This window comes from Helianthus annuus, chromosome 8 (assembly GCF_002127325.2).
Source record: "Helianthus annuus cultivar XRQ/B chromosome 8, HanXRQr2.0-SUNRISE, whole genome shotgun sequence".
NCBI classification, from domain to species: Eukaryota; Viridiplantae; Streptophyta; class Magnoliopsida; order Asterales; family Asteraceae; genus Helianthus; species Helianthus annuus.
In genome coordinates this window covers 45,533,936-45,558,817 of record NC_035440.2, presented here as the reverse complement: position 1 = coordinate 45,558,817, position 24,882 = coordinate 45,533,936, and the positions used below count along the sequence as shown (strand labels likewise).

The 24,882-nt window shown below is 38.5% G+C and overlaps 1 protein-coding gene and 1 long non-coding RNA gene across 2 annotated transcripts; both read left to right on the top strand.

The window, feature by feature from the left end:
* The first annotated feature begins 309 nt into the window (after window positions 1-309).
* Window positions 310-2,076, top strand: LOC110869946. The gene has a single exon (XM_022119147.1). It carries the CDS (start codon window positions 310-312, stop codon window positions 2,074-2,076), a length of 1,767 nt encoding a protein of 588 aa, XP_021974839.1.
* A 2,929-nt stretch (window positions 2,077-5,005) lies between these two features.
* Window positions 5,006-6,264, top strand: LOC110871078. The gene is made up of 3 exons (XR_002553464.2): window positions 5,006-5,142; window positions 5,674-5,727; window positions 6,032-6,264. It is a non-coding gene; the product is annotated as an uncharacterized LOC110871078 (long non-coding RNA).
* The last annotated feature ends 18,618 nt before the right edge of the window (window positions 6,265-24,882 follow it).

Sequence of the window (24,882 nt, the reverse complement as noted above, 5' to 3'; positions counted from 1 at the left end):
AAATTCCTCTGCCGTAAGGCAGTAGCTTTACACCGTAAGAAAAATAATGCCACCGTAAGTTACGGTGACACCGTAACTTACGGTGACACCGTAACTTACGGTGGAGACTGTTTTCAGCCTATATCAATTGCGATGATTTGTTTAATGTTTTCTATCATACGTGAAGTATTGTGAGCGTTATAAGAAGACTCTAAAGAATGATAGTATGCATGAACGTTAACTTTCAAAGGAAGTTATGTACTATTAGAATGATTATATGATGGAAAGGATGATTGAATGCTTGAAATAAAGAATGATGTTTATGTGTAGATGGTGGATACGAATGACAATGAAGTGACACAACAGGAGCAACTGAAAACTATGATCTCAGAAGAGGTCGGAAGGGCAATACAAGCAAGCGTCCCTCATTTAGCCCAAGAAGTGGAAGGTCATGTACTGGAAGTGGTGGAAACGATGATGGCAAGCAAGATAGATGAGTTGAAGGGAATGATTGTAGAAATGCAAGGAAAGAAAGGGGCTCGCAAATGTACTTATAAGGAATTCATGGCATGCAACCCATTACCCTTCAAGGGAGAAATTGATCCTATAGCATGTCAAAGATGGATTGCAAGTACAGAGGCGGTGTTTGTGAGAAGTCATTGTGAAAAAGAGGATCAAGTAATGTTTGCCACCGGGTTGTTACAATTCCAAGCTAAAGACTGGTGGGATGCCTATAGTAAAGAGATTGGGGAAGACAAGGTTCAAGCTTTAACGTGGCAAGAATTCAAGGAACCTTTCCAAAAATACCACTGCCCGCAGTCTGCCATTGACAGAATCCAAGAAGATTTCTTACATCTTCGTCAGAAAGATGAAACCATTGATGAAATCACCAACATCTTTCTCGATAAGCTGAAATTCTGTAAAGACATAGCGGGGACGGAAAGAATGAAGATAAACCGCTATTATGGTGTATTGAAGGCTGAGTATCGGGAATTCATCATTCCTGCTAAATGTGAAACCTTGAATGAACTCATCAATTTGGCCCGAGACAGGGAGATTGAATTAAGAAGGCAGGCAGAAAGAGGCGAAAAGAGAGTATCTGAGAATGTTTCCAGCTCGAGCCCTTCAAAGAAACCAAAATTTCAAGATCAAAGCAAGAAGGATAAGACAAAGGGTAGTATTCCGAAATGCAAAACGTGCGGAAAGTTACACACGGGGGAGTGTTTGAAAGGGAAGAAGGGCTGTTACAATTGTGGTCAAGAGGGACACCCATACTATAGGTGTCCAAATCCTTCCAGAACGTGTTACAACTATTTCCAACCGGGTCATATTAAGGCTGAGTGTCCCAAGCTTCAACAGAAAACCGATAAGGAAGCAAGAAAGGAGGAAGCCCCAAGAGCTAAGGGGAGGATGTTTCAGATCACAACCGAAGAAGCGAAGGACCACCCGAATGTTGTATCAGGTATATTCTCATTGAACTCGATGCCTACGTACGTGTTATTTGATACTGGTGCCAGTAGATCGTTTGTATCCAGTGAACTAGTGTCACACCCCTCTTTTAGAATCGAAAGAATGCATGTACCATTAGAAGTAGAGATAGCCGATAGTAAGAGTTATTTGTTGCACGAAGTTTGTAGAAATTGTGAAATAATCATTGAAGACGAGAAGTTTGCCATTGACCTTATTCCCATGATATTGGGGGAATTTAAGGTTATAGTTGGCATGGATTGGCTAGCTAAACATCAGGCCGAAATTCAATGTGAGAAGAAGGTGATTCATGTGTTAACATCGGGAGGAAAACGAGTAAGCATACAAGGGGAAAGGAATATCAATTTGAAGCTTTGTTCTATAGTCCAAGTATACAAGTACGTACGAAATGGAAGCAAGGCATTTCTAACTTATGTGGTGGATACTAAGCAGAATACCCCTAAGATAGAAGAGGTTGAAGTCGTGAACGAGTTTCTCGATGTTTTTCCGGAAGATTTGTCGGGGCTTCCGCCGAAACGTGAAGTAGATTTTAAGATTGAATTGTATCCCGATGCCAAACCGGTAGCCAAGGCTCCTTATAGGTTGGCCCCAACTGAAATGCGGGAGTAAATGGTACAAATACAAGAATTGCTCGACAAGGGATTTATACGCCCGAGTGTGTCGCCATGGGGAGCGCCTGTACTTTTTGTCAAAAAGAAAGATGGTTCGATGCGCATGTGCATCGATTACCGCGAGTTGAACAAGCTGACGGTGAAAAACCGATACCCATTGCCCCGAATCGATGATCTCTTCGATCAGTTACAAGGGGCAAGTTGGTTTTCAAAAATAGATTTGCGGTCCGGGTACCATCAGTTAAGAGTGCGAGATGAGGATGTGGCGAAAACGGCTTTTAGAACGCGATACGGGCATTACGAGTTCTTAGTAATGTCCTTTGGATTAACGAACGCGCCTGCCGCGTTCATGGATCTTATGAATCGAGTTTGTCGGCCCATGTTAGACAAATTCGTTATAGTTTTTATCGATGACATCCTGGTTTATTCCCGAAGTAAAGCCGAACATGCATGCCATTTACGTGAGGTTCTTGAAGTACTTCGCAAGGAGAAATTGTACGCGAAATTCTCCAAGTGTGCTTTTTGGCTTAGAGAGGTACAATTTCTCGGTCATGTGATTAATGCGGATGGTATCTTAGTAGACCCGTCAAAGGGGGAAGCCGTTATGAAATGGGTACCTACCAAAAACCCAAGTGAAGTAAGAAGCTTTTTGGGTTTAGCAGGCTATTATAGGAGATTTATCCAAGACTTTTCTAAATTGGCCTTGCCGTTGACCAAGTTAACCAAGAAGGATGAGAAGCTTTCATGGGTTGCAGATCAAGAGAGGGCGTTTCAAACCTTGAAAGAAAAGCTGTCGAGTTCCCCGGTACTAACCTTACCTGATGGAACGGAAGACTTGGTGGTGTTTACGGATGCGTCACACCAAGGGTTGGGATGTGTTTTGATGCAAAAGGGTAGAGTCATTGCCTATGCTTCTAGGCAATTGAAGACACACGAAAGTAATTATCCAACCCATGATTTGGAGTTAGCTGCAGTAGTGTTTGCTTTGAAGATATGGAGGCACTATCTTTACGGTACGAAAAGTGTTATTTATTCTGACCACAAAAGCCTTAAATACTTTTTCGAGCAAAGGGAATTAAATATGAGGCAACGAAGGTGGTTAGAACTTCTTAAAGATTATGATTGTGAGATCCTTTATCATCCGGGTAAAGCTAACGTAGTAGCCGATGCCCTGAGCCGAAAGGATTACCCGCCTCCAATTCAAGTAAAGTCCATGAAGATGGTAATTACACCTCGATTTCTCGAAATGGTTAAAGAAGCCCAAATCAAGTCACTAAGCGGAATGGATTCTAAAAAGGAAAGAACAAAGGGGTTTGTGGATAAATTCGAAGAAAGATCCGATGGAATTAAAACCATGTATGGTCGTATTTTGATACCTCGGTTTAGCGAAGCAAAGGGTGCATTACTCCAAGAAGCTCACAAATCCCGATTTTCGGTTCATCCTGGAGCTACAAAAATGTATTTAGACTTGAAGAAAGGTTATTGGTGGCCCGGTATGAAACGTGATATCGTCAAGTATGTTGCAAAATGTTTGACATGCCTGCAGGTAAAGGCAGAACATCAGAAACCATATGGGAAGTTGCAACCGTTAGAGATTCCGGTATGGAAATGGGAAGAATTGACGATGGACCTAGTGACCAAGCTTCCTAAGACAAGGAAAGGTCACGATGCTATATGGGTGATCGTAGACCGCCTCACCAAGAGCGCGTACTTCTTACCCATTCGGGAAGCTTTCTCTTCCGAAAAGATGGCGGAGATCTATGTTAACGAGATAATATCACGACACGGAGTTTCTGTATCTATTGTGTCGGATCGAGATACCCGATTCACATCTCGATATTGGCAAGGTTTTCATGAAAGTATGGGTACAAAATTACATTTCAGTACCGCCTACCACCCCCAAACGGATGGTCAGTCCGAGCGAACCATTCAAACACTTATCGACATGCTGCGAGCATGTGTGATAGACTTCGGGGGAAGCTGGTATGACCACTTGCCGTTGGTGGAATTTTCATACAACAATAGCTACCACAACGGCATTCGAATGGCACCGTATGAATTGTTGTACGGAAGAAAGTGTAGAACTCCAATTTGTTGGGGAGAGGTGGGGCAGAGAGAAATTGCACCCAATGAGGTAGTGGCTAAAACTAACGAGAAAATCGATCTTGTGCGAGCCCGTTTAAAAGCGGCTCAAGATCGACAAAAGGCCTATGCAGATCAAAGGAGGCGACCCATCGAATTTCAAATAGGTGATTATGTGTTATTAAAGGTTTCCCCATGGAAAGGTATAATCCGTTTCCGTAAGCGAGGAAAGTTAGGTCCACGCTACATAGGACCTTTCAAGATTGTAGCACGGGTTGGGGAGGTAGCTTATCGGTTGGAATTACCGCCAACTTTGGATGGAATACATGACACATTTCATGTGTCACAACTGAGAAGGTGTTTAGCGGAAGAGACGGCATATGTGCCCCTTGACGATATTGAGCTGGATGAAAAATTGAATTGTATCGAGAGACCGATAGCTATCAAGGATTCCAAGGTAACGCACCTTCGGAACAAAACTATAAAGCAAGTCTTGGTGCAATGGCAACATCGGAAAGGATCAGACCTTACATGGGAGTTAGAAGATGAAATGAGGAAGCTCTACCCGACATTATTTGGTACGTATTAAGGTTTCGGGGACGAAACCTCTTTTAAGGGGGGTAGACTTGTAACACCCCAAAATATGCAATTTATTTATGTTATTTGTAATATCTAGACATGTTATATTTAACCTAGTATGTTAGTAACTTGTTAGAAGGAAAGTTAAATGGCAAAATAACCAATCTAAGGTTTAGAGGGACTAGATTTGTTAAAAAGGGATGGAAGTTTTAGTAAAAAGAAATAAATAAAAACAAAAATTAAAAAAAAACACACACATCTCTGTGATGTGTGGATCGACCAGAGCAAAGAAGCAAGGGGACAAACCCTAACTTCATGAACTTCTCAAAATCAAAAGGGAATTAGGAGCCTAAATGGATGCATGAACTCAAATTTCGAATGATCTGAGCTTGTTTAACGATTGGTAAGTAATAATTTCTGTTTTGGATGGTTTGTAGAAAGTGGGTTTTAACCCAATCATGAAATTATGTGGAAATCTTGTGTAATCGTGAGTTAGGAGTTCACAATAGATGGAGGAATTGGTTTAATTTCGATTGTTTGGGGGATTAGGGTTCATACCCACTTGTTGTAGGAATAGGTTGAGCAAGGTGAATTATGATATCATGTTTATGGAGGTAAATTGATACCTAATCTGAATGTGATAGGGAGAATTAGATAGGATGAAAGAAAAGATGTGAATTTGATTTCTTCTTGTTAGATTAGAAAGGGAACATGTAGAATTATGCTATGAACACTTGTACCTTGTGCTTTGTTGATATTGTGCACACCAAGTGTTTGACAAATTGCCTCAATGAAAATGTTAGTCTTGCAAGCCATAACTTTAAGTAAATTGAATGTGTTTATGAATGCGTGAAGTAAATTGCATGATGTTAATCGATTGTTATGCGAAATTTAGTATGAAACATAAACTAAAGGAATGGATGGTTACGTGTAGGAGTTAAGGAAGAAAGTTCGAGTCAAGTGAAGCAACAAGGGAATCAAGACCGAGGTACGCTACTTGTACAATTTTAGCTTTCACTATAGATATGTGTTGATCAAATAATGTATTAATTCGAATCAAGTAGGGAGAGAATGTATGTTTGGACCCTTCTTTTGAATGGGTCGAATAATGCTATTGTAAATCTAGAAGGAATGGTAAGAAGTTCCGTTGGAATACATTACCGTGCAAGAATGAAAGAATGAAGTAAAGTGTATGTTGTAAATGTCACATCTATTACAAGTCCGTAAGTTAGATTCTTGAGTTAAAGAAGGAAATTTTTGTTCTAATGAGTTTTGATGTTGTGGTCATGTAGGTAAATCTCATGTCTAGCTATCAAGCTTCGCCCGGTTCGAACACGCCTTAAGCCCGTCAAGCGTTCCGCATTTTGTAAAAGTCAATGTTTAATACTTTGTCACTTATGTTTTCGTCTAGTACATAAACTTAGTTTTCATCATGTTGTCTTTTGGAAAACTTGTCGTAAGCGTGTACATAAACTAAATGGTTTTGTAAGTAAAACATGGTATGTTTTGACGTGTATGTTGTGTCTTCGAATGATTTTGGATTATATAAAACAGGGGACCACTCGTTTTTCAAACGGGTCATGCCCAAATTTTATTAGAAAAGTACATTGCTATTTAATAAATATTCAAAGGAAATTATGGACGTTACATGATATTTAATTATACTCTCGGGAATGCCAAGTAATGGCCAACTAAGGTTTTTATGCCGATAAGTAAAGTTACGCGCAACTTTGCAAGTTCGAGGGGCTAAAAGTATCAATATGTTTAATTATACCTCTGAATGACCTTTTGGCGGACCCGAAGCATCGTGATGTTTGATAATACTTTAAAGAATGCCTAATATGGATTAGATGAGGCTTCAATGCTAATAAATGATGAAATGCGCAAGTTTGGATCGTTTTTCGCGTCCGTTCGTGTTTCGTCGTAATTAGACGCACAACGTGACCGTACGACCAAACGAACCGACATCCGACATATTCTTGAGCATGTTTCATGTCCCTCATGTTTAGGCATCATTGTAGAGGCTTAAAAATGGTTTAACGGGCCTCAAACACATCAGAAAGGGGCTAGAAGCATGCAGGGACCAAAACTGCCATTTCAGAAACTTAATTTCCAGCTGTTACCAGCTGTTACCAGCTGTTCCAGCTGTTTCCAGGTGTTTCAAGTGGGCTTTTATCAACCTAGGGGCTGTTTTGGGGCGCCCATTGTTTACCAAAACCGTGGGTAAAGGTGTACGGTCCAGATTTGATCACGTTTACCAAGAAACGATCCTAACGGTCCTTGCTTTCCTATATAAACCCACTTAATTCTTGCTCTCATTTCACCCATGATCTGAATTGTTCTAAGTTGGGGCCTTAGTGCTTCATACCTGAACATCCAAGGTCATTTCCATCCTTGCTTGGACCCTTTGTGAGTATCCTTTCGTTCCTAGTTTAATTATTTAGCGGTTATAGCCGTAAGGTCAAGCGTTTCGATAAACGCTTTGACTTTTAAACGGCTAAGCCATGGTTCGCAACGAACATGGCTACGTGACCGTAATTAGGTAGGTAATTAACCCTTAAAAGGGCGCCTCCTAATTACCACGTTACTTAGTTTAATTGTCGGGTCAACTTAAAGTCAAACGGGTTAGTTTTAAACAAAATGCATAACTATTAAATTAGAAGTCATAAAATCAGTTTTGCCACATTAATAACTTGGTAAATATTAGTTGAACATGTCTAAGCATGATTCAACCCGACAATTCTAAGTATAGGCCCGGTTGGGAGCCGAAAGTCGCGAAAGTTGACTTTTGCTTTGACTTTCAGTTCTGACCCGAATTAGACTTATTTAGATATGCCTTAGGATTCCTTTAGGATCATTTTATAGGTTAGTGTAACCCTCTGAGGTTATACAACCTGAATCCTTAGTTATCCTATTCATTTGCAAGTTTCCGTTATATGCCAAATTGTTGACCGTTATGCCCTTTTGACCTTAAAACGATATTTTTGAAAATGTGAGAGGATAGAAACCTTCACTACTGAATTATAAACTTGTCCATAAAATTTGACATCAGTTTGAGGTCTAGAATAGGAGTTATGCTCAATAGCGTAATTAGAAGCTTCTTTAGTAATTAAATAGCATAAATTGCATATAGCCTATATAAACCCAAATTTTTGTACAAAACTTGATACCTACTGTATTAAAATAATATTTTGGGATTTTTAGAAATTTTTATTTAATTTTAGGCTGAGCATAACTTAGTGTTCTAAGCTTAATTCGGCTAATGCCGGTTTTGCCCTTTTGGGCTATAAAATGAGTTTTATAAATCCGATTGACCCCAAACCTTTTTCTACTGATCTAATATGTTAAATAAATTATTTTGAGCCTTCTGGAATTTTAAAAATATCAGCTTTTTATATAAAACCCAGAAATGGCTCCAAATCGCCTTTTTAAGCGTTTTTAACACATAAGTATGTGCTAGAACCAATTTAAGCATATAAGGTTGAAACCTACTGATGTATTCAGTAAAATTTTATATTTTAAACAGTAGGAGAATATCTTGAGATCAGAATTCCAGCTTTGACCTTTTAGGCCCATGTGAAATTACCAAAACGCCCCTACGGTGTCTAGAATGGTTAAGATTGATAAATTTCGCAATAGGATCAATACCCTACTGTTATAACATGGTAAAATGAGTAGGTTTACTGATTTGTTCAGACATGGAACTCAGAATGTCATTTAAACCCTTTTACACCCTTTAAAGTGACCAAAATGCCCTTATGAGGCATAGTTTGGGTTTAAAACCATTTGGGGCATAATGGAAGGTATCATTCTGATATCACAACATATTTTTGGGCATATTAACCTCGGAAACTTGTATTTGACTCTTATGGTTGCTCGTTACGTACTTTATGCGTTCGGATCGGCGTAGGTAACTAGTTTACCCATTATAGCCGAAACGGGTCAAACCATATCATTTCGGTCTCAAAATCCAGAATGTGATTAAGTTACCCATATTAAACAAGTATGCAAGCTTGTTGGGTCAAAACCACATTCTAAAAACGGTCTTCGCCTTATCGTGCGTTTAAACCGTAATCTTCATTTAAGAACTAACCGGTCTAGGCTTAGGCCAAATTAAAGACCCGTTAGAAATCTAATAGGTTATTAAAAACCTTCGTTCCAGATTTAGGAGCCCAGTAAAAGCTATCTGTACTTGCTTGGTGTTATACGGCTGGGATTAAATTTATATTTAGTTCAGGTAAATACGTTTAACTTATTTTCCCTATACGGGCTTGGGATACGGTATATAAAATACCGCTTGGTCGGGTAATTGACCTTAACCGGTCGGTGGTTAAGAGTAGTCAAATAACCCGTTTGAAAATGCTGTTTTGTTTGTATAACGCCTTTGGGGGCTTAATGACCATGTCCCGGATATCCTTGGCATCATTCAAAGAATAGCCACGACCTTAGCATACGGGTGTAGGCGTACACCCGTAGTGCATTAAATAAAGTATAACAGTCGGTACGAGAGGAAATCTGGCGGCGGAACTATACTATGTGGTGTGTCTATTAAACTTTAATCCGGCACGACCCGGACACTGAACCCTAACAAACATGTAATTCTTTTACAAGATTATAGGCAAATAATTGTCCCAAGTTATAAAATGTTTTGTGCCTCGGGCATTCAAATCAATTTTTAAAACCTTTTCAAAATGAGTCAGTTAAATTGTATTTACCAGTGAAAACTGACGTATTTTCCCAAAAAGACTAAGTGCAGGTACTACGCGTAATAGGCTGGTCTCTCCTAGCATCAAATAGAAGTCTCGCAAGCTTAGATGCCTGAAGTCTGTTGAACAATGTTTTATATTATTTTGCGATTCGCCTGTGGATCTTTTACTTTCCGTTTGTAATACTTGGATATTACTTCATATCGGATTGTAATATATTTTGCTTCCGTTGTGCATTTAAATTGTGTGGTTTGACTATGATGCGTCACGTGCTCCCCACCGGGCCCACCAGTGACACGTGGAAAATTGGGGTGTGACAGGTTGGTATCAGAGCCAACGTTGAGTGAATTAAACACTAGCCTTTTATGTTTAATCTCAGTGACACAATAGCACATTCCTTGACCTTCTGAGTCTAGACTTAACATAGGAATATTTTCATCTGTATTCGGAGAATTGTTGCTTTAAATTCTATATCCGTCGCCAAGCAAAGAAGCCGTAATGGAATTTCTCCCCATTAGAAGCCTAGGGAAGGCCGAGCTTCGTGCTGCGACTGGGGTTAAGATGAAGCCAAGGAGAATTATTCAGAAATAAAATGAAAAAGAAACTCCTTTTTATTAAAGCTCGTTTTCCTTAGTAATCCTTTTAAAGGCATATTTATCCTTCTGTCCCTTCAAGGACAGCATCACTCCTTAGAAGTCCCGTTTAGGGCAACCATGTGCCTGTATGAATTCTAGTGGGACGGTTAGATTTAAAATAACGTTCCTATTATAGGATCTGCCATTATTATAAGATGGCAAAATCTAAAAAGGACAAGACCTAGCTTAGGTGTCATATAAGACAGGGCCAAGATGGTATCTCCATAATTAGATTCAGATCCATAATTAACATCTCAACTTAGGATTGTTCTGCGTTTAATATTAAAAGAGAATCTTCGGGGTAAAACCTAGCCACGAGTCATTATAGACATGGCCAAGATGGTAGAACCTGTCCAAAAGATTCCAAAAGTTTGGTTAACATCTGAAAGTATGTTAACATGCTGGGCAAATTGTGACGTAGTATAAATCACACAGGCCATCTTTGAAAATTGGGATTTATTTAAAATTCCCCGTAAGTAAAATAGCCATCCCTTAAGGATGAAGTGCCTGCGGGTAATAAATAACGTCCTCTGGGACTCAGAGACAGTAGAAGTCTGCAACTCACTGTCAAGAAAGGGTAATGAACTGTGATTCAGACCCAAATACCTCGATTCTGTGAAAATCCTGGTTATAAATTAAACTTGTCTACGTGACTAGGCTTTTTGTGCCATAGTTATATTTTAAATAAATTTAGGATAATTATAATGAAAATCCTGAATAAAATAAATATCATTCCTTTCCTGCCAGTATTTATATTAAAAAGAGTCTCAAAGGGTATAACCTAGCTTGAATGTCGTTAGGGACCTGGCTACGATGGTAAGACCTGTTTAAAGAGATTTAGATCCTTGTTAAACACCTAAAAACGTGTTAACACTCCTGACAATGGGTGATGCGATGAAATCACACTTGTCATCCTTGTATTAGAAATCTTCCAAACCCCTCGTTTAGCCTAAAGTATCAATAGGAATCATGTCTAATAAACGTCGAACATGATGTACGCATCTAAACATCCATCTGGGATGTATACCTGCGGGTAAGGATGTATGCATGAAAAAGATAGTTTTATTTCATAACTTCTTGTCAAGACAATGAACTATGAAATTCTCTGATCCGAAGGAATCATTGATTATGTTTTAAAATTTTCCCTATTGACAAGGCCTCAGTGCCATCAAAAAGTCTTTTGGAACAAGCCCTTGTGCTATATAAAATGTCAGAACGACATTGACAGTTGTGACTAATGTCCCCTGTCTAATAAATATGAATAATCATATTCCGTTTAAACGCCTATGAAGGTTTATTTAAAAACCTAGGCAAAACATAATCAAATAAACTTAATACTATCTATTGGCCTATATGGTTTGTTTGCACCATGGCTATTTAATTATCAAGTTCGACAATTCCCTATAATTAAATAAGCTATTACTACTTGGTTTGTAGCCTTTGAAGCATCATCATGGCCGACCCCTCCGAAGCTCGCAATCATCCAGTTAATCAGAATAATGATACAAGACTGAATTTAACGGGCACCGAGTTACAGGCTATGATAGATATAGCCGTAAACAACGCTGTGGACCGTGCGTTGCAGGATCATAAGCGAAAGTGCGATGGCACCCCGAATAAGGGTTGTAAAAAGGGTAAGGCCAGTTCAAACTATAGCCAGTTCAAGCCAAAGGAGGCAAAACCCGAGTGTAAAACCTGCAGGAAGAAGCACTTCGGAAAATGTTACTATGAGCAGACCAGGGAATGTGTCATCTGTAAAGAGGTGGATCCCGAGACCCATGAATGCAAGGACTCGAAAAAACAACCAGCAGTTAGGTAAAAAGACTAGATGCAAAACCTGTAAGAAAAACCACCTCGGGAAATGCAGATTTGAATCCCAGCCTTTACCCTGTGGAATCTGCAAGTCCAAGGAGCATAAGACCTTGGATTGCAAGAAGTTGGGAGACGCAACCTGCTATGGTTGCAAAGAAATAGGGCACATCAAAACAAATTGGCCGAATAAAACCAAGAAGCCTGGAGAGGCTAAGAAGACCAAAGCTGGAAGCTCTCAAACAGATGATTAAGAGGCTATTCAGGATGACAACGTCACAACAGGTACTTTCTTTATCAATAACGCTCATGCTAGAGTATTATTTAATTCAGGTTCAGATAAGTCTTTCATAGACAATGGATTTTGTGAATCATTAAATCTGCCTGTTAAAAACTCTACGCGTTAAGTATAAAGTAGGATTGGCCAATGGTACCTCAGAGACTGCTTCAGCAATATTAGATGGATGTTTTATATCCATTAGGAACCATTCTTTTCCACTGTCCTTGTTTCCGTTGAAATAGAGGGACTCGATATAGAGATAGGAATGGATTGATCATCTTATAGCTAAGCCCACATTGTGGGTAATAAGAAGCAAGTAGTTATCAAGACTCCTTATGGTGAGCCTTTGACAATTTAAGGAGACACATGGTATGGATTGCCTATGTATCTGCTGAGTTTGGTGTTTAATACCAAAGCTTCGAGTATGGAAACTCAGAAAAGACAAACAGCAGTCGCGATGCTAGAAATGCGACAAATGTTAATGGTGCATCAAATGTGAACCTCAATGTTAATGAAGTTAATCTCCAAAACGGTAATTAACGCAACTATCGGGAAGGCTATGAGAAAAGTCATAAAAAGGGTTCAAGAAGCTGAATGCTGTTTGCTCTAAGACACATATCACTGCACATGAAAAGAACTTTATTCGCACTTCAAATGCGAAGAATAAACCCAGCAAAACCATAAATGGCAAGGAGCCCATTCTTTTTTGGATGTACTTAAAAGTACTTCGTCTCGGGGAAGTCCAGAGACTTCAATAAGTAAAAAGGGGCCATCGATTGCAGGAAATTAATTGATGAAGTAGAAACCATTAGGTGTATCAGTGGTTACGTTGAAAAGAACACTATGAGGTATGCATCACAGCCATTCGATGGTAATACCCTTAATTAATAAGGACATTAATGAAGTCCACAAGAAAGATTCTCTTATACACTATGGGATGGACCAAGTGTTAAGGACCTTATTAGAAATATCTATTATTCGCATCGAAATGGAAAAAGATGGAATAAGAATTTTCTGACCCTCACCATAAAAGTTCTAGGATGTCGACAGTATGTCGCAAATTTTAATTCTTTGACTAAGATAGTACCCTATTCCAATTACCCAAAATCTAAGCTTGAATGCAAGCAATTGATGGTGGTTAGCATCGGAAATAAGAGGGCACAATAGGTCTCAAAGCTTGCTCATTATAAATCCATTATGGATCTACCTCAGCTGCTCAAATTTTATAGATTAAGAAATAACCAGCCAAGGTCGGGTCCGCCCAAAATTTTGTCAAAGATTTTTAGCTAAGTTTAAAGGGATTAAGAATGGAGGCTTTTAACCCTCCTGATGTACGATTAGAGGCAGCTCACCTTAATAATGACACCAGATAAATCCCTTGTGGTGATTTTATTGCTAAGAATTACGTTGGGTTTCAGGTATTGCTAAGTCTCTCATAAGACCATAAGTTTAGCAAACTTTTAAGAAACTTTCCCGTAAGAACCCCAGATGTTAAGTGTAAGGTAAAACTTACAGGTGAAATCATAAGAACTATTCATTCCGTCCCTGGCAGAAGCCTTCTGTCGTTGAAATTTTGTATCCTCCCTCTAGAGGATGTACGGTATGTAACACCTCGTAAAATCACGTCCAATGAGGTATTGACACGTGTAATAAACCCTGATGAAGTCAAACAGCGAAGTTTAGGAACTACTTTTTTGAAAAATCGAAAAATTTGATTTTTAAAGGACTGGAAGTGTTAGCATACCTAAAATAAGTTTCTAAATAACCTCTCACGATGGTGATGTTCACAAACGTGCCGCTTGATGATAAAGTGTAGCCGTTTGCGTAATGAATTGAAAGTTTGCGCAATGAAGGGTTAAAAGCGTCAACATGTTAATTCTTACCTCTGAGTGACCTTTTAACAAACCGGGAGCTTCATGATATTTAATTATACTCTCGGGAATGCCAAGTAATGGCCAACTAAGGTTTTTATGCCTATAAGTAAAGTTACGCGCAACTTTGCAAGTTAGAGGGGCTAAAAGTGTCAATATGTTTAATTATACCTCTGAATGACCTTTTGGCGGACCCGAAGCATCGTGATGTTTGATAATACTTTCAAGAATGCCTAATATGGATTAGATGAGGCTTCAATGCTAATAAATGATGAAATGCGCAAGTTTGCGCAATAGAGGGGCCTAAAGCGTCAACTTTTGAATCTACGCCATTCGGTGACAATTTAAGGAATCGGGAGCGTAGTAATATTTAAATATATGCTTGGGAATGATTATTATGGGCCATGGAAGGCTTAGATATCATTAAACGGCATTTCGCGCTACTTTGCGCAATTAAGGGACTAATTGCGTCAAACTGCAAAAGGAAGTCGAATCGTATGGTAACGGACCTTCCGGAATATGTCCATAAGTTAAACATACCCTATTTATCCTTTATATAGCATAGATATAGGTTTAGAGGTGTTTGGTACGCAAAAATAAACTTTTATGTCATGCAGGGACTAAAAGTGTCAAAAAGTGCACAAGTTTGCACTTTTGCGCATATCTCGCATTCTGAATATCCCCGGACACCCAACAAAATTTATGTAAGCACTAAAATATTTTATTTTAGTGATCTCCATGATAAAATTCCATTCGACGCGTCGTTTGGATCGTTTTTCGCGTCCGTTCGTGTTTCGTCGTAATTAGACGCACAACGTGACCGTACGACCAAACGAACCGACATCCGATATATTCTTGAGCATGTTTCATCTCCCTCATGTTTAGGCATCATTGTAGAGGCTTAAAAATGGTTTAACGGGCCTCAAACGCATCAGAAAGGGGCTAGAAGCATGCAGGTACCAAAACTGCCATTTCAGAAACTTAATTTCCAGCTGTAACCAGCTGTTACCAGCTGTTCCAGCTGTTTCCAGGTGTTTCAAGTGGGTTTTTATCAACCTAGGGGCTGTTTTGGGGTGCCCATTGTTTACCAAAACCGTGGGTAAAGGTGTACGGTCCAGATTTGATCACGTTTACCAAGAAACGATCCTAACGGTCCTTGCTTTCCTATATAAACCCACTTAATTCTTGCTCTCATTTCACCCATGATCTGAATTGTTCTAAGTTGGGGCCTTAGGGCTTCATACCTGAACATCCAAGGTCATTTCCATCCTTGCTTGGACCCTTTGTGAGTATCCTTTCGTTCTTAGTTTTATTGTTTAGCGGTTATAGCCGAAAAGTCAAGCGTTTCGATAAACGCTTTGACTTTTAAACGGCTAAGCCATGGTTCGCAACGAACATGGCTACGTGACCGTAATTAGGTGGGTGTTAAACCCGCCAAAGGGCACCTCCTAATTACCACGTTTACTTAGTTAAATTGTCGGGTCAAATAAAAGTCAAACGGGTTAGTTTTAAATAAATACATAACTATTAATATAGAAGCCATAAAATCAGTTTTCTCATATTAATAACTTGGTAATTATTAATTGAACATGTCTAAGCATGTTCAACCCGACAATTCTAAGTATAGGCTCGGTTCGGAACCGAAAGTCGCAAAAGTTGACTTTTGCTTTGACTTTCAGTTCTGACCCGATTTAGCTTAGCTTAGATATGCCTTAGGATTCTATTAGGATCATGTTATAGGTTAGTATAACCCTCTGAGGTTATACAACCTGAATCCTTAGTTATCCTATTCATTTGCAAGTTTCCGTTATATGCCGAATTGTTGACCGTTATGCCCTTTTGACCTTAAAACGATATTTTTGAAAATGTGAGAGGATAGAAACCTTCACTACTGAATTATAAACTTGTACATAAAATTTGACATCAGTTTGAGGTCTAGGTTAGGAGTTATGCTCAATAGCGTAATTAGAAGCTTCTTTAGTAATTAAATAGCGTAAATTGCATATAGCCTATCTAAACCCAAATTTTTATACAAAACTTTGTACCTACTGTATTAAAATAATATTTTGGGATTTTTAGAAATTTTTATTTAATTTTAGGCTTAGCATAACTTAGTGTTCTAAGCTTAATTCGGCTAATGCCAGTTTTGCCCTTTTGGGCTATAAAATGAGTTTTATAAAACCGATTGACCCCAAACCTTTTTCTACTGATCTAATATGTTAAATAAATTATTTTGAGCCTTCTGGAATATTAAAAATGTCAGCTTTCTATATAAAACCCGGAAATGGCTCCAAATCGCCTTTTTAAGCGTTTTTAACGCATAAGTATGTACTAGAACCTAATTAAGCATATGAGGTTGAAACCTACTGATGTATTCAGTATAATTTTATATTTTAAACAGTAGGAGAATATCTTAAGATCAGAATTCCAGTTTTGACCTTTTAAGCATATGTGAAATTACCAAAACGCCCCTACGGAGTCTAGAATGGTTAAGATTGATAAATTTCACATAGGACTTATACCCTACTGTTATAAATTAATAAAATGAGTAGGTTTACTGATTTATTCAGACCTGTAACTCAGAATATCATTTAAACACTTTTACACCCTTTAAAATGACCAAAATGCCCTTATGAGGCATAGTTTGGGTTTAAAAACCATTTGGGGCATAATGGAAGGTATCATTCTGATATCACAACATGTTTAAGGCATATTAACTTAGGAAACCTGTATATGACTCTTATGGTTACTCGTTACGCACTTTATGCATTCGGATCGGCGTAGGTAACTAGTTTACCCATTTTAGTCGAAACGGGTCAAACCATATCATTTCAGTCTCAAAATCCAGAATGTGATTAAGTTACCCATATTAAACAAGTATGCAAGCTTGTTGGGTCAAAACCACATTCGAAAACGGTCTTCTCCTTATCGTGCGTTTAAACCGTAATCTTCATTTAAGAACTAACCGGTCTAGGCTTAGGCCAAATTAAAGACCCGTTAGAAATCTAATAGGTTATTAAAAACCTTCGTTCCAGATTTAGGAGCCTAGTAAAAGCTATCTGTACTTGCTTGGTGGTATACGGCTGGGATTAAATTTATATTTAGCTCAGGTAAATACGTTTAACTTATTTTCCCTATACGGGCTTGGGGTACGGTATATAAAATACCGCTTGGTCGGGGAATTGACCTTAACCGGTCTTGGTTATGTGCAGTCAAATTAACCCGTTTGAAAATGCTGTTTTGTTTGTTTAACGCCTTTGGGGGCTTAATGACCATGTCCCGGATATCCTTGGCATCATTCAAAGAATGGCCACGACCTTAGCACTCGGGTGTAGGCGTACACCCGTAGTGCTGTACAACATGTATAATCGTCGGTACGTGAGAAGTCTCGCGGCGGAATTATATTAAGTGGTGTGTCTATTAATCTTTAACCCGGCATGACCCGGACTACTGAACGCAGAACGAACATGTAATTCTTTTACAAGATTATTAGGCAAATAATTATCCCAAGTTATAAAATGTTTTGTGCCACGGGCATTCAAATCAATTTTTAAAAACCTTTTCAAAATAAGTCAGTTAAATTGTATTTACCAGTGAAAACTGACGTATTTTCCCAAAAAGACTAAGTGCAGGTACTACGCGTAATAGGCTGGTTTCTCCTAGCATCATATAGAAGTCTCGCAAGCTTAGATGCCTGAAGTCTGTTGAACAATGTTTTATTTTATTTGCGATCCGCCTGTGGATCTTTTACTTTCCGTATTGTAATGCTTGGATATTACTTCATATCGGATTGTAATATATTTTGCTTCCGCTGTGCATTTAAATTGTGTGGTTTGATTATGATGATATCAACTACGTCACGTACTCCCCACCGGGCCCACCGGTAATACGTGGAAATATCGGGGTGTGACAGGTTGGTATCAGAGCCAACGTTGAGTGAATTAAACACTAGCCTTTTGTGTTTAATCTCAATGACACAATAGCACATTCCTTGACCTTCTGAGTCTAGACTTAACATAGGAATATTTTCATCTGTATTCAGAGAATTGTTGCTTTAAATTCTATATCCGTCGCCAAGCAAAGAAGCCGTAATGGAATTTATCCCCATTAGAAGCCTAGGGAAGGCCGAGCTTCGTGCTGCGACTGGGGTTAACATGAAGCCAAGGAGAAGCATTCAGAAATAAAATGAAAAAGAAACTCCTTTTTATTAAAGCTCGTTTTCCTTAGTAATCCTTTTAAAGGCATATTTATCCTTCTGTCCCTTCAAGGACAGCATCACTCCTTAGAAGTCCCGTTTAGGGCAACCATGTGCCTGTATGAATTCTAGTGGGACGGTTAGATTTAAAATAACGTTCCTATTATAGGATCTGCCATTATTATAAGATGGCAAAATCTAAAAAGGACAAGACCTAGCTCAGGTGTCATATAAGACAGGGCCAAGATGGTATCTCCATAATTAGATTCAGATCCATAATTAACATCTCAACTTAGGATTGTTCTACGTTTAATATTAAAAGAGAATCTTCGGGGTAAAACCTAGCCACGAGTCATTATAGACATGGCCAAGATGGTAGAACCTGTCCAAAACATTCCAAAAGTTTGGTTAACATCTGAAAGTATGTTAACATGCTGGGCAAATTGTGATGCAGTATAAATCACACAGGCCATCTTTGAAAATTGGGATTTATTTACAATTCCCTGTAAGTAAAATAGCCATCCCTTAAGGATGAAGTGCCTGCGGGTAATAAATAACGTCCTCTGGGACTAAGAGACAGTAGAAGTCTGCAACTCACTGTCAAGAAAGGGTAATGAACTGTGATTCAGACCCAAATACCTCGATTCTGTGAAAATCCTGGTTATAAATTAAACTTGTCTACGTGACTAGGCTTTTTGTGCCATAGTTATATTTTAAATAAATATAGGATAATTATAATGAAAATCCTGAATAAAATAAATATCATTCCTTTCCTGCCAGTATTTATATTAAAAAGAGTCTCAAAGGGTATAACCTAGCTTGAATGTCGTTAGGGACCTGGCTACGATGGTAAGACCTGTTTAAAGAGATTCAGATTCTTGTTAAACACCTGAAAACGTGTTAACACTCCTGACAATGGGTGATGCGATGAAATCACACTTGTCATCCTTGTATTAGAAATCTTCCAACCCTTCTTTTAGCCTAAATGGTCAATAGAATCATGGCTAATAATCATCGAACATGATGTATATGTCAAAACATCCTTTTTAGATGTATGCCTACGGGCAAAGATGCATTCATGATAAAGATAGTTATTCATAACTTCCTGTCAAAAGGTAATGAGTTATGAAATTTTCCGATCCAAAGGAATCATTGATTATGTTTTAGATTGTCATTGTGACAAGGCTTTGTGCCATCTAAAGAATCCTTTAAAAAAAAGCCTTTGTGCTGTATAAAGTGTCTGTACGACATTGACAGTTGTGACTTATATCCCCTGTCTAATAAGAAGGATTAGATTCTGTGTGAACGCCAAAGATGGTTTATTTAAAAACCTAGGCAAAACATAATCAAATAAATCTTATACTATCTATTGGCCTATATGGTTTGTTCGCACCATGGCTATTTAATTATCAAGTTCGACAATTCCCTATATGATTAAATAAATTATTACCACTTAGTTTGTAGCATTCGAAGCATCATCATGGCCGACCCCTCCGAAACTCCCAATCATCCAGTTAATCAGAATGATGATGCAAGACTGAATTTAACGGGCACCGAGTTACAGGCTATGATAGATGTAGCCGTAAACAACGCTGTGGACCGTGCGTTAAAGGATCATAAGCAAAAGTCCGATGACACCCCAAATAAAGGTTGCAAAAAGGGTAAGGCCGGTTCAAACCAGTCCAAGCCAAAGAAGGCAAAACCCAAATGCAGTAACTGCAGAAAGCAACATTTTGGAAAATGCATGATAGACCCACGTGCTAAATTGTGTGGAATTTGCAAGACCAAAGGCCACAAGATGTTGGATTGCAAGAAGCTGGAAGATGCAACCTGTTATGGTTGCAACGAGAAAAGGCATATCAGGAGTAATTGCCCAAATAAAACCAAGAAGCCTGGGGAGGCTAAGAAGACCAACGCTGGACACTCTCAAATGGATGCTCAAGAAGCTAATCAGGATGACAACATCGCAACAGGTACTTCTTTATCAATAACGCTCATGCTAGAGTATTACTTAATTCAGGTTCAGATAAGTCTTTTGTAGACAATGGATTTTGTAAATCTTTAAATCTGCCTGTTAAAAACTCTAAGCGTTAAGTATAAAGTAGGATTGGCCAATGGTACCCTCGAAACTGCTTCAGCAATATTAGATGGATGTTATTAGAAACCATTCTTTTCCACTGTCCTTGTTTCCATTGAAATAGAGGGATTCGATATAGTGATAGGAATGGATTGGTCATCTTATAGCTAAACCCATATTGTGGGTAATAAGAAGCAAGTGGTTATCAAGACTTTTTATGTTAACCCCTTGGCAATTCAAGGAAGAAACATGATAAGGACTGCCTGAGCACTTGTTGAAATTGGTATTTAATACCAAAGCTTCGAGTATGGAAAACTCGGAAAGGACAAACAACAGTCGCGATGCTAGAAGATGCGACAAGTGTTAATGGCGCAACAGATGTGAGCCTCAACGTTAATGAAGTTAGTCTCCAAAACTGAAATTAACACAGCTGCCTGAAAGGATATAAGAAAAGTCATGAAAAGTTCTCAAAACCTGCTCATCGTAAGTCCAGTAAGGATCTACCTCAGCTACTCATGTTATATAGATTAAGAAATAGCCAGTCAAAGCTAAGACTGCCTCGAATTTGTTAAAGATTCTGCAGCTGAGTTTAAAAGGATTAAGAATAGAGGCGTTTAACCCTCCTGAAGAATTTCGTTTGGTTTCGGGTACTGATAAGTTTCTCATAAAACCATAAGCTTAGCAAACTTTTAGAAAATATTCCGTAAGAACCCAGATATTAAGGGTAAGGTAAAACTTACAAGCGAAATCATAAGAACCATTTCTTCTGTTCCCATCAGAAACCTTCAACCGTAAATTTTTGAAGTATCTTCTCTCTAGAGGAAGTGCGTCGGCATATACAGTTGATATCTCCTTGATGTCAATCGATTGCGAATACCAGACAGTATGATAAAAGCGCCATATGAGGATTGATGTATCTTAAAATTTTCCATAGATTGTTTCCATGCCTGATCAGTATGGAGGTTTAATGCATGGGACCACAAAGATATCCCGATGGTCATATGGTACTAAAGTCAACTAATGGTATTCAAAGAAGATATCCAGAATGGAAGTTTTCATGCAAATGTTCCCAATTAAGGAATTCGTGGACTTATAACATGAGTGTGTCATTTATTTGACACGAGAAATAATGGGTAAACTGGAGCCTGAAATTTGGAAAATCTCTACAACCGCCTTGTATCTTGAATTTTCTTCTCCTAAGATTACCCTGTTACCTCCTGAGAGGTAAGTAGAGTTAAGATTTATATCCCATTTAGGGCTGTATTAATATGAAATCTCCAAGACGGCTAGTACCATCATTGGATGAATCGAAACCCTGATTAAGTAAGTTTTAAATAAAGGATTCATATAGCCTAGCTCAATATTCTGAGGATTCGATATAGTTAATTAAGAAAGACGGTTCATTTTGCTTATGCATTGATTACCGCAACCCTAATTAGGCAACAATGAAGAATTTCCATCAGCCGCCCAGGATCGTCGATTTATTCGACTGACTTAAAGGATTAGCTATCCCTTAAGGTTAGTTGTAAGTAGTGATTGGAATAACCATCTCACCTTAAGATTAGCTTTTCTATAATAGTTGTTATATAAGTATCAAGGCTGCTCCTTGGGAGACCTTGTATAGATGAGATGTTAAACATCTATTGTTAGACAGAAAATTGGTAAGTCCAATTATCAGGATCTGAAAGTTGCCTTGGAAACAACGAATAAGATCATGCAAATCCATAATCATTTATAAGTTGCCAGTATTCGGCAGAGAATCAAGGATTCATGGAAATAACAAACCTCCTAAGTTCTTGTTAAGAAATAAAGTTCAACAAAAGATATCACCCTGGAAAGGTGTGCCAATCTGTTAATTGTTAGGCTAGTTAAGCTCTGAATATATGAGATCATTCGAAGGAATCGAATGTATCAAGATCAAATAGCTTATAAGCTAAATCCTATTTAAGGAGCTTGGCGGATCTCGCAATACGTTACACATTAAGGATTTAAGGATGTGTTTCACCAATAAGTCAAGAAGCATTAACCCATATGATAGGCAGATCTATGATATGATGAGAAACCTGTATTGATTAAGGACCGGCAGGTTAAGAATGCTCGAAAGGGATACATGTACTTAATGTAGAGGTCAACTTGGGAGCTTGGAAAGACTCCATACATGCTATGAAAGTTAAGTCCGTTATGCGACAAAAGGAACTTACAGCATTTTAGCAAATCTCGAGGTCGAGATTTCTTTTAAGGGGGTGAGGATGTAATACCTCGTAAAATCACGTCCAATGAGGTATTGACACGTGTAATAAACCCTGATGAAGTCAAACATCGAAGTTTAGGAACTACTTTTTCGAAAAATCAAAAAATTTGATTTTTAAAGGACTGGAAGTGTTAGCATACCTAAAGTAAGTTTCTAAATAACCTCTCACGATGGTGATGTTCACAAATGTGCCGCTTGATGATAAAGTGTAGCCGTTTGCGTAATGAATTGAAAGTTTGCGCAATGAAGGGTTAAAAGCGTCAACATGTTAATTCTTACCTCTGAGTGACCTTTTAACAAACCGGGAGCTTCATGATATTTAATTATACTCTCGGGAATGCCAAGTAATGGCCAACTAAGGTTTTTAAGCCTATAAGTAAAGTTACGCGCAACTTTGCAAGTTAGAGAGGCTAAAAGTGTCAATATGTTTAATTATACCTCTGAATGACCTTTTGGCGGACCCGAAGCATCGTGATGTTTGATAATACTTTCAAGAATGCCTAATATGGATTAGATGAGGCTTCAATGCTAATAAATGATGAAATGCGCAAGTTTGCGCAATAGAGGGGCCTAAAGCGTCAACTTTTGAATCTACGCCATTCGGTGACCATTTAAGCAATCAGGAGCGTAGTAATATTTAAATATATGCTTGGGAATGATTATTATGGGCCATGGAAGGCTTAGATATCATTAAACGGCATTTCGCGCTACTTTGCGCAATTAAGGGACTAATTGCGACAAACTGCAAAAGGAAGTCGAATCGTATGGTAACGGACCTTCCGGAATATGTCCATAAGTTAAACATACCCTATTTATCCTTTATATACCTTACATATTGTAACACCTCGAAAAATTTCGTCCAATAATGTCTTGACACATGTCATAAGGTTCCGTTATGTGAAAACATACTTTAGAGGGACTAAAAGTGACAAACAGTGAAAACTATGGAACGTAAGGGTCCAAAGTGTCAACAATGGATAAATAGGCTCTATGATAACCCCACATAATGTTTATAACCTTTAACGGGTGGTTCATGGATCATACGACGCGGAAATTGCCCAAAAGTGAAGTATTGTGAACTATAGGGGCCAAAAGTGTCAACATGTTTAATTTATACCTCTGAGTGAACTTTTGGCAGACCCGAAGCTTTGTATAGCTAAAATATACTCACTAGAATATGTGGTAAAAATTTCATGAAGTTTCGTTAACGTATGAGAAAGTTATGGCCAAAACCGTACTTAAGGGACTAAAAGCGTCAACGTCGAATTTCAGGGCTTTTCGGTTGAGCGCAAAGTTATCCGAGGGCATTACCATGTTGGTAAAAGTCCTAAGGTTCTTAAAAACCAAGTTTGGGGGTTTACGGGTCGAGAAAAATAGCCGAAACATCGCGTACAAGTTCAGGGGTCAAAGCTGTCAACAATTGAAAGTTGTTTTGGCTGAACCAGGGTCAGGCGACCCACCTGGGAAAGCCCAAGCGGGCCGCGTGGGTTGCCCAGCGACAGAAACTTCGAAAATGGGTTATTTGAGTCCGATTTTGGGTGCCTAACAGCTGGTTTCGCCTCCAAATGCACCAATGACATGTCTTGCATGGCTACTACTACAGTGGCCTCGAAATTTTGGCTTTAAATCAGGTCTTGATCACATTTCTTGATCATTTTCCATTGTAACCAAGTGCTCTCAATATTCAAGGACTTCAAGCAAGCTTTCTGGAGGAAATCTGAGCAACAAGGCCGATCCTAGTGTTCACTAAACATCTATAGGACTCTTGTAAGCCTTCAATTCGTTCTTTAATCCGTTTTTGTAGTGATTATTGCTAAAAGTCAAACTGGGTGTTCATAACCTTTGACTTTCTGATTAAACGGATTTCTTTCAGTCATTTCTCGAATTGAAACTTGTTATAGATTGGTATTTATGTGGGAAACAAACCCTCTAAAGGGTACTAACTGATTCCCACTACATGCATGCTTAATGTCGAGTCAAACCTATTTCTAAAAAGTCAACAGAAGCGATTTTTGTGAAAAATGACATGATTAATGATATAGATGACATGCAACCTGATTGATCATTAAAAATAACTTGTAATATATATAAGAATGTGTTTTAATCATCATCAACTCGACAATCTATAGTATAGCCACGGATCGGAACCGAAAGTCTTGTAAAACGATTATTTCGTAGACTATCGATTCGGATTCGTACATGCATGTTCGAGATCTGTATTGGAAAGTATTTTTGACTATTTTTATTTTAGTTAAACTTTCTGGAATTTTCTTTGATTGAGTCTATGCTTAGCTTATTCGAATGCATGTTTCCGGTTTA